At 59.2% G+C, this 10,000-nt stretch overlaps 1 protein-coding gene across 1 annotated transcript in view; it reads left to right on the forward strand.

Moving 5' to 3' along the window:
• The window catches only part of LOC310966366 (voltage-gated delayed rectifier potassium channel KCNH1-like), a gene marked incomplete at both ends in the record, with an annotated part of 25,424 nt that overhangs the window by 9,876 nt on the left and 5,548 nt on the right, over window positions 1-10,000 (forward strand). Inside the window, 3 exon segments of the mRNA XM_083940947.1 lie at window positions 501-930; window positions 9,234-9,433; window positions 9,902-10,000. The exon segment at window positions 9,902-10,000 is cut by the window's right edge and continues 154 nt beyond it. Coding sequence (XP_083797073.1) covers window positions 501-930; window positions 9,234-9,433; window positions 9,902-10,000 — 729 coding nt within the window.

A 10,000-nucleotide genomic window follows, 5' to 3' on the forward strand; every position in this document is an offset into this window, starting at 1 on the left:
CCTCCTCCTCCTCCTCCTCCTCCTCCTCCTCCTCCTCTTCCTCCTCTCCCTCCTCTTCCTCCTCCTCCTCCTCTCCCTCCTCCTCCTCCTCCTCCTCTTCCTCCTCCCCCTCCTCCTCCTGCTCTTCCTCCTCCTCCTCCTCCTCCTCCTCCTCCTCCTCCTCCTCTTCCTCCTCCTCCTCCTCCTCCTCCTCCTCCTCCTCCTCCTCCTCCTCTTCCTCCTCCTCTCCCTCCTCTCCCTCCTCTCCCTCCTCTTCTCCTCTCCCTCCTCTTCCTCCTCCTCCTCCTCTCCCTCCTCCTCCTCCTCTTCCTCCTCCTCTCCCTCCTCCCCCTCCTCCTCCTCCTCTTCCTCCTCCCCCTCCTCCTCCTCCTCTTCCTCCTCCTGCTCTTCCTCCTCCTCCTCCTCCTGCTCCTCCTCCTGCTCCTCCTCCTCTTCCTCCTCCTCCTCCTCCTCCTCCTCCTCTTCCTCCTCCTCCTCCTCCTCCTCCTCCTCCTCTCCAGGGCATCAGCAGCCTCTTCAGTTCTCTTAAGGTCGTCCGTCTGCTGCGTCTGGGTCGAGTCGCCCGTAAGCTGGACCACTACATCGAGTACGGCGCGGCGGTGCTGGTGCTGCTGGTGTGCGTGTTCGGGCTGGCGGCTCATTGGCTCGCCTGCATCTGGTTCAGCATCGGAGACTACGAGGTGATCGACGAGGACGCCAACAGCGTGAGGACGGACAGCTGGCTCTTCCTGCTGGGGGAGACGGTGGGGCCGCCGTACAGGTTCAACGCCACGGGCTCGGGCCGCTGGGAGGGCGGGCCCAGCAAGGACTCGGTCTACATCACCTCGCTGTACTTCACCATGACCAGCCTGACCAGCATCGGCTTCGGCAACATCGCCCCCAACACGGACGGAGAGAAGATCTTCGCCGTGGCCATGATGATGATCGGCTGTGAGTCACTTCCTGTTATTAGTGCGCCCTCCCACTGTTCCTCCGTGCCGTGCCCCAGCACATGTCACGGCTAAAGTCTGGTTCCTTTGACCAGTGTGAGTGCAACCGTACCGCGTCTAGGAGCGGCACGCTTGCCGTCCACGGCCCGTTTGGGAGAGGTGGGCTTTAGTAAAGCACGTTTGCACGTGTACGAGCACGAGCGTGCGCACGTGTACGAGCACGAGGCCTACGGCGGTTCTGAGGTCATTTCCTGTGCGCCTGTTGGGACGTAGAAAAAAGAAGGAGGGACCATGCACGGACATTTCAAACAATGGCGGGGAAAGGTTCACGTTGGTGTGATGCGGAGGTGGAGTGTTTACTGCAGATTTGGTCGATGAAAAGATTCAAAAACAGTCGACAAGACGCACAAAAACTCCGAGGTCTACGGAAAGATCTGGAAACAAAGCCACGCATCGCCATGACGTCATCAATGCGTGTGACGTGTTACGGCGTGATGACGTATAGGCAGCAAGAAGCATTCTCCGAGGCCCAGGTAGTGTGAGTACAAACGGGCCTGGAGGGGGGGACAAGGACCCTAAAGCACGGGGCACGGGACGGAGGCACAGTGGGAGGGCGCTCTAACCTGTGACAGAGGCACAGTGGGAGGGCGCTCTAACCTGTGACGGAGGCACAGTGGGAGGGCGCTCTAACCTGTGACAGAGGCACAGTGGGAGGGCGCTCTAACCTGTGACGGAGGCACAGTGGGAGGGTGGTTCACTGTGCACAGAAAAGGACTTTTGTGGGGTTTTGTTGATCAATCGCACACACACACACACACACACACACACACACACACACACACACACACACACACACACACACACACACACACACACACACACAGGTCTGGTTCCTGTGTGAGCACCGGTGACAAAGTCCAAATGTGCCGGAGCTGCACCTGAGTGAGAGTGCTGTCGGATCCACTGAGCTTCAAACATTCAGGAAGCAGCTTCACACACACACACACACACACACACACACACACACACACACACACACACACACACACACACACACAGACACACACACACACACACACACACACACACACACACACACACACACACACACACACACACACAGATGGAGGTAAAAGCTTTAATGTTGACACTTTGTCTCCTTCGTCGGAAGCTGCTGTCGTCTTCTGTCACATCAGATCCACGGTCTGTGAGTCTGGACCCGGTCCACCTTCATCACCACCTTCATCATCATCATCTTCATCATCATCATCATCACCTTCATCATCATCTTCGTCATCCTCACCTCCATGGAGCTCCCCCCCTCCTGGGGCTGAACTCTCTGCACTCAGACACGAGCAGCAGCTTTAAAGTGTCCGTCAGTGAAAATGGAGCCGTCCAATAATCCAGAGACGCTTGTTTCCGTTCATCGACCACGCGTGGAGACTGACAGGAGGGATGCTAACGTGCTAACGTGCTAACGGCCCCACAGGGCTAACAGGGGTTAGCTCGGGGTGCTGAACTCGTGTTGGAGCCATTCAGAGTTTTCTGTTAGCAGAACGTGTGTGTGTGTGTGTGTCTCTGGTCCTCTGGTCCTCTGGTCCTCTGGTTCTCTGGTCCTCTGGTTCTCTGGTCCTCTGGTTCTCTGGTCCTCTGGTTCTCTGGTTCTCTGGTTCTCTGGTCTCTGGTCCTCTGGTCCTCTGGTTCTCTGGTTCTCTGGTTCTCTGGTCTCTGGTCCTCTGGTCCCCTGGTCCTCTGGTTCTCTGGTCCTCTGGTTCTCTGGTCCCCTGGTCCTCTGGTCCTCTGGTCCTCTGGTCCCCTGGTGCTCCGGTCCTCTGGTCCTCTGGTCCTCCGGTCCTCTGGTCCTCTGGTTCTCTGGTTCTCTGGTTCTCTGGTTCTCTGGTCCTCTGGTCCTCTGGTCCTCTGGTCCTCTGGTCCTCTGGTTCTCTGGTTCTCTGGTCCCCTGGTCCCCTGGTTCTCTGGTCCTCTGGTCCTCTGGTTCTCTGGTCCTCTGGTCCTCTGGTTCTCTGGTCCTCTGGTCCTCTGGTCCTCTGGTTCTCTGGTCCTCTGGTCCTCTGGTCCTCTGGTCCTCTGGTTCTCTGGTCCTCTTGTCCTCCGGTCCTCCGGTCCTCTGGTCCTCTGGTCCTCTGGTTCTCTGGTCCTCTTGTCCTCCGGTCCTCCGGTCCTCTGGTCCTCTGGTCCTCTGGTTCTCTGGTCTTCTGGTTCTCTGGTCCTCTGGTCCCCTGGTCCCCTGGTCCTCTGGTCCTCTGGTCCTCTGGTTCTCTGGTTCTCTGGTCTTCTGGTTCTCTGGTCTTCTGGTTCTCTGGTCCTCTGGTCCTCTGGTCCTCCGGTCCTCTGGTTCTCTGGTCCTCTGGTCCTCTGGTTCTCTGGTCTTCTGGTTCTCTGGTCCTCTGGTCTTCTGGTTCTCTGGTCCTCTGGTCCTCTGGTTCTCTGGTTCTCTGGTCTTCTGGTCTTCTGGTTCTCTGGTCCTCTGGTCCTCTGGTCCTCTTGTCCCCTGGTCCTCTGGTCCTCTGGTCCTCTGGTCCTCTGGTCCCCTGGTCCCCTGGTCCTCTGGTCCTCTGGTCCTCTGGTTCTCTGGTTCTCTGGTCCTCTGGTTCTCTGGTCCTCTGGTCCTCTGGTTCTCTGGTCCTCTGGTCCTCTGGTCCCCCGGTCCTCTGGTCCTCTGGTCCTCTGGTCCCCTGGTCCCCTGGTCCTCTGGTCCTCTGGTTCTCTGGTCCTCTGGTCCTCTGGTCCCCTGGTCCTCTGGTTCTCTGGTCCTCTGGTTCCCTGGTCCTCTGGTCCTCTGGTTCTCTGGTTCTCTGGTCCTCTGGTCTTCTGGTTCTCTGGTCCTCTGGTCTTCTGGTTCTCTGGTCCTCTGGTCCTCTGGTTCTCTGGTTCTCTGGTCCTCTGGTCTTCTGGTTCTCTGGTCCTCTGGTCCTCTGGTCCTCCGGTCCTCCGGTTCTCTGGTCCTCTGGTCCTCTGGTTCTCTGGTCCTCTGGTTCTCTGGTTCTCTGGTCCTCTGGTTCTCTGGTCCTCTGGTCCTCTGGTTCTCTGGTCCTCTGGTCCTCTGGTCCCCCGGTCCTCTGGTCCTCTGGTCCTCTGGTCCCCTGGTCCCCTGGTCCTCTGGTCCTCTGGTTCTCTGGTCCTCTGGTCCTCTGGTCCCCTGGTCCTCTGGTTCTCTGGTCCTCTGGTTCCCTGGTCCTCTGGTCCTCTGGTTCTCTGGTTCTCTGGTCCTCTGGTCTTCTGGTTCTCTGGTCCTCTGGTCTTCTGGTTCTCTGGTCCTCTGGTCCTCTGGTTCTCTGGTTCTCTGGTCCTCTGGTCTTCTGGTTCTCTGGTCCTCTGGTCCTCTGGTCCTCCGGTCCTCCGGTTCTCTGGTCCTCTGTTCCTCTGGTTCTCTGGTCTTCTGGTTCTCTGGTCCTCTGGTCTTCTGGTTCTCTGGTCCTCTGGTCCTCTGGTTCTCTGGTTCTCTGGTCCTCTGGTCCTCTGGTCCTCTGGTCTTCTGGTTCTCTGGTCCTCTGGTCCTCTGGTCCTCTTGTCCCCTGGTCCTCTGGTCCTCTGGTCCTCTGGTCCTCTGGTCCCCTGGTCCCCTGGTCCTCTGGTCCTCTGGTCCTCTGGTTCTCTGGTTCTCTGGTCCTCTGGTTCTCTGGTCCTCTGGTCCTCTGGTTCTCTGGTCCTCTGGTCCTCTGGTCCCCTGGTCCTCTGGTTCTCTGGTCCTCTGGTTCCCTGGTCCTCTGGTTCTCTGGTCCTCTGGTCCTCTGGTTCTCTGGTCCTCTGGTTCTCTGGTTCTCTGTTCTCTGGTCCTCTGGTCCTCTGGTTCTCTGGTTCTCTGGTCCTCTGGTTCTCTGGTTCTCTGGTCCTCTGGTCCTCTGGTTCTCTGGTCCTCTGGTCCTCTGGTCCTCTGGTTCTCTGGTCCTCTGGTTCTCTGGTTCTCTGGTCCTCTGGTTCTCTGGTCCTCTGGTCCTCTGGTCCTCTGGTTCTCTGGTTCTCTGGTCCTCTGGTCCTCTGGTCCCCTGGTCCTCTGGTCCTCTGGTCCTCTGGTCCTCTGGTCCTCTGGTCCTCTGGTTCTCTGGTCCTCTGGTCCTCTGGTCCTCTGGTCCTCTGGTCCTCTGGTCCTCTGGTCCTCTGGTCCTCTGGTCCTCTGGTTCTCTGGTCCTCTGGTTCTCTGGTCCTCTGGTCCTCTGGTCCTCTGGTTCTCTGGTCCTCTGGTCCTCTGGTCCTCTGGTCCTCTGGTCTCTGGTTCTCTGGTTCTCTGGTCCTCTGGTCCTCTGGTCCTCTGGTCCTCTGGTCCTCTTATTCTCTGGTCTTCTGGTCCTCTGGTCCTCTGGTCCCCTGGTCCTCTGGTCCTCTGGTCCACTGGTCCTCTGGTCCTCTGGTCCTCTGGTTCTCTGGTTCTCTGGTCCCCTGGTCCTCTGGTCCTCTGGTCCTCTGGTCCTCTGGTCCCCTGGTCCTCTGGTCCCCTGGTCCTCTGGTCCTCTGGTCCTCTGGTCGTCTGGTCCTCTGGTCCTCTGGTCCTCTGGTCCCCTGGTCCTCTGGTCCTCTGGTCCTCTGGTCCTCTGGTCCCCTGGTCCTCTGGTCCTCTGGTCCTCTGGTCCCCTGGTCCTCTGGTCCCCTGGTCCTCTGGTCCTCTGGTCGTCTGGTCCTCTGGTCCTCTGGTCCTCTGGTCCTCTGGTCCTCTGGTCCTCTGGTCCTCTGGTTCTCTGGTTCTCTGGTCCCCTGGTCCTCTGGTCCTCTGGTTCTCTGGTCCTCTGGTCCTCTGGCTCTCTGGTCCTCTGGTTCTCTGGTCCTCTGGTCCTCTGGTCCTCTGGTCCTCTGGTCCTCTGGTCCTCTGGTCCTCTGGTCCCCTGGTCCTCTGGTCCTCTGGTTCTCTGGTCCTCTGGTCCTCTGGCTCTCTGGTCCTCTGGTTCTCTGTCCTCTGGTCCTCTGGTCCTCTGGTCCTCTGGTCCCCTGGTCCTCTGGTCCTCTGGTCCTCTGGTCGTCTGGTCCTCTGGTCCTCTGGTCCTCTGGTCCCCTGGTCCTCTGGTCCTCTGGTCCTCTGGTCCTCTGGTCCCCTGGTCCTCTGGTCCTCTGGTCCTCTGGTCCCCTGGTCCTCTGGTCCCCTGGTCCCCTGGTCCTCTGGTCGTCTGGTCCTCTGGTCCTCTGGTCCTCTGGTCCTCTGGTCCTCTGGTCCTCTGGTCCTCTGGTTCTCTGGTTCTCTGGTTCTCTGGTCCCCTGGTCCTCTGGTCCTCTGGTTCTCTGGTCCTCTGGTCCTCTGGCTCTCTGGTCCTCTGGTTCTCTGGTTCTCTGGTTCTCTGGTCCTCTGGTCCTCTGGTTCTCTGGTCCTCTGGTCCTCTGGTCCTCTGGTTCTCTGGTCCTCTGGTTCTCTGGTTCTCTGGTCCTCTGGTTCTCTGGTCCTCTGGTCCTCTGGTCCTCTGGTTCTCTGGTCCTCTGGTCCTCTGGTCCCCTGGTCCTCTGGTCCTCTGGTCCTCTGGTCCTCTGGTCCTCTGGTCCTCTGGTTCTCTGGTCCTCTGGTCCTCTGGTCCTCTGGTCCTCTGGTCCTCTGGCCCTCTGGTCCTCTGGTCCTCTGGTCCTCTGGTCCTCTGGTTCTCTGGTCCTCTGGTTCTCTGGTCCTCTGGTCCTCTGGTCCTCTGGTTCTCTGGTCCTCTGGTCCTCTGGTCCTCTGGTCCTCTGGTCTCTGGTTCTCTGGTTCTCTGGTCCTCTGGTCCTCTGGTCCTCTGGTCCTCTGGTCCTCTTATTCTCTGGTCTTCTGGTCCTCTGGTCCTCTGGTCCCCTGGTCCTCTGGTCCTCTGGTCCACTGGTCCTCTGGTCCTCTGGTCCTCTGGTTCTCTGGTTCTCTGGTCCCCTGGTCCTCTGGTCCTCTGGTCCTCTGGTCCTCTGGTCCCCTGGTCCTCTGGTCCCCTGGTCCTCTGGTCCTCTGGTCCTCTGGTCGTCTGGTCCTCTGGTCCTCTGGTCCTCTGGTCCCCTGGTCCTCTGGTCCTCTGGTCCTCTGGTCCTCTGGTCCCCTGGTCCTCTGGTCCCCTGGTCCTCTGGTCCTCTGGTCGTCTGGTCCTCTGATCCTCTGGTCCTCTGGTCCTCTGGTCCTCTGGTCCTCTGGTCCTCTGGTTCTCTGGTTCTCTGGTCCCCTGGTCCTCTGGTCCTCTGGTTCTCTGGTCCCCTGGTCCTCTGGTCCTCTGGTTCTCTGGTCCTCTGGTCCTCTGGCTCTCTGGTCCTCTGGTTCTCTGGTCCTCTGGTCCTCTGGTCCTCTGGTCCTCTGGTCCCCTGGTCCTCTGGTCCTCTGGTCCTCTGGTCGTCTGGTCCTCTGGTCCTCTGGTCCTCTGGTCCCCTGGTCCTCTGGTCCTCTGGTCCTCTGGTCCTCTGGTCCCCTGGTCCTCTGGTCCTCTGGTCCTCTGGTCCCCTGGTCCTCTGGTCCCCTGGTCCCCTGGTCCTCTGGTCGTCTGGTCCTCTGGTCCTCTGGTCCTCTGGTCCTCTGGTCCTCTGGTCCTCTGGTCCTCTGGTCCTCTGGTTCTCTGGTTCTCTGGTTCTCTGGTTCTCTGGTCCCCTGGTCCTCTGGTCCTCTGGTTCTCTGGTCCTCTGGTCCTCTGGCTCTCTGGTCCTCTGGTTCTCTGGTTCTCTGGTCCCCTGGTCCTCTGGTCCTCTGGTTCTCTGGTCCTCTGGTCCTCTGGTCCTCTGGTTCTCTGGTCCTCTGGTCCTCTGGTCCTCTGGTTCTCTGGTCCTCTGGTTCTCTGGTTCTCTGGTCCTCTGGTTTCTCTGGTCCTCTGGTCCTCTGGTCCTCTGGTTCTCTGGTCCTCTGGTCCTCTGGTCCCCTGGTCCTCTGGTCCTCTGGTCCTCTGGTCCTCTGGTCCTCTGGTTCTCTGGTCCTCTGGTCCTCTGGTCCTCTGGCCCTCTGGTCCTCTGGTCCTCTGGTCCTCTGGTCCTCTGGTTCTCTGGTCCTCTGGTTCTCTGGTCCTCTGGTCCTCTGGTCCTCTGGTTCTCTGGTCCTCTGGTCCTCTGGTCCTCTGGTCCTCTGGTCTCTGGTTCTCTGGTTCTCTGGTCCTCTGGTCCTCTGGTCCTCTGGTCCTCTGGTCCTCTTATTCTCTGGTCTTCTGGTCCTCTGGTCCTCTGGTCCCCTGGTCCTCTGGTCTCTGGTCCACTGGTCCTCTGGTCCTCTGGTCCTCTGGTTCTCTGGTTCTCTGGTCCCCTGGTCCTCTGGTCTTCTGGTCCTCTGGTCCTCTGGTCCCCTGGTCCTCTGGTCCCCTGGTCCTCTGGTCCTCTGGTCCTCTGGTCGTCTGGTCCTCTGGTCCTCTGGTCCTCTGGTCCCCTGGTCCTCTGGTCCTCTGGTCCTCTGGTCCTCTGGTCCCCTGGTCCTCTGGTCCCCTGGTCCTCTGGTCCTCTGGTCGTCTGGTCCTCTGGTCCTCTGGTCCTCTGGTCCTCTGGTCCTCTGGTCCTCTGGTCCTCTGGTTCTCTGGTTCTCTGGTCCCCTGGTCCTCTGGTCCTCTGGTTCTCTGGTCCTCTGGTCCTCTGGCTCTCTGGTCCTCTGGTTCTCTGGTCCTCTGGTCCTCTGGTCCTCTGGTCCTCCGGTCCTCCGGTTCTCTGGTCCTCTGGTCCTCTGGTTCTTTGGTCTTCTGGTCCTCTGGTCCTCTGGTCCACTGGTCCTCTGGTCCTCTGGTCCTCTGGTTCTCTGGTCCCCTGGTCCTCTGGTCCTCTGGTCCTCTGGTCCTCTGGTCCCCTGGTCCTCTGGTCCCCTGGTCCTCTGGTCCTCTGGTCCTCTGGTCGTCTGGTCCTCTGGTCCTCTGGTCCTCTGGTCCCCTGGTCCTCTGGTCCTCTGGTCCTCTGGTCCTCTGGTCCCCTGGTCCTCTGGTCCTCTGGTCCTCTGGTCCCCTGGTCCTCTGGTCCCCTGGTCCTCTGGTCCTCTGGTCGTCTGGTCCTCTGGTCCTCTGGTCCTCTGGTCCTCTGGTCCTCTGGTCCTCTGGTCCCCTGGTGCTCTGGTCCTCTGGTTCTCTGGTCCTCTGGTTCTCTGGTCCTCTGGTTCTCTGGTTCTCTGGTCCTCTGGTTCTCTGGTCCTCTGGTTCTCTGGTTCTCTGGTCCTCTGGTCCTCTGGTTCTCTGGTCCTCTGGTCCTCTGGTCCTCTGGTTCTCTGGTTCTCTGGTCCTCTGGTCCTCTGGTTCTCTGGTTCTCTGGTCCCCTGGTCCTCTGGTCCCCTGGTCTTCTGGTCCTCTGGTCCTCTGGTCCCCTGGTTCTCTGGTCCTCTGGTCCTCTGGTCCTCTGGTCCTCTGGTCCTCTGGTCCCCTGGTCCCCTGGTTCTCCTGACCCTGTCCTTTGCCCCCCTTCCAGCGCTGCTGTACGCCACCATCTTCGGTAACGTCACCACCATCTTCCAGCAGATGTACGCGAACACCAACCGCTACCACGAGATGCTGAACAGCGTCCGAGACTTCCTCAAACTCTACCAGGTCCCCAAAGGCCTCAGCGAGCGGGTGATGGACTACATCGTGTCCACCTGGTCCATGTCCAGAGGCATCGATACCGACAAGGTAACAGCTGATCTGTTCACTTAAAGCTGCATTCTCTCTAATGTCCACTTAAAGCTGCATTCTCTCTAATGTCCACTTAAAGCTGCATTCTCTTTAATGTCCAGCAGGAGGAGACTCCACTTAAAGCTGCATTCTCTCTGATGTCCACTTAAAGCTGCATTCTCTCTAATGTCCACTTAAAGCTGCATTCTCTTAAATGTCCACTTAAAGCTGCATTCTCTCTAATGTCCAGCAGGAGGAGACTTCACTTAAAGCTGCATTCTCTCTAATGTCCAGCAGGAGGAGACTCCACTTAAAGCTGCATTTTCTCTAATGTCCAGCAGGGGGAGACTCCACTTAAAGCTGCTTTCTCTCTAATGTCCAGCAGGAGGAGACTCCACTTAAAGCTGCGTGTGATGACCTCTGTGTGACCTCTGTGTGACCTCTGTGTGACCTCTGCGTGACCTCTGTGTGACCTCTCGTCTGCAGGTGCTTCAGATCTGTCCTAAAGACATGCGGGCGGATATCTGCGTCCACCTCAACAGGAAGGTGTTTAAGGAACACCCGGCGTTCCGACTGGCGAGCGAC

This window comes from Echiichthys vipera (genome assembly GCF_963691815.1).
Source record: "Echiichthys vipera genome assembly, contig: SCAFFOLD_82, whole genome shotgun sequence".
NCBI lineage: Eukaryota > Metazoa > Chordata > Actinopteri > Perciformes > Trachinidae > Echiichthys > Echiichthys vipera.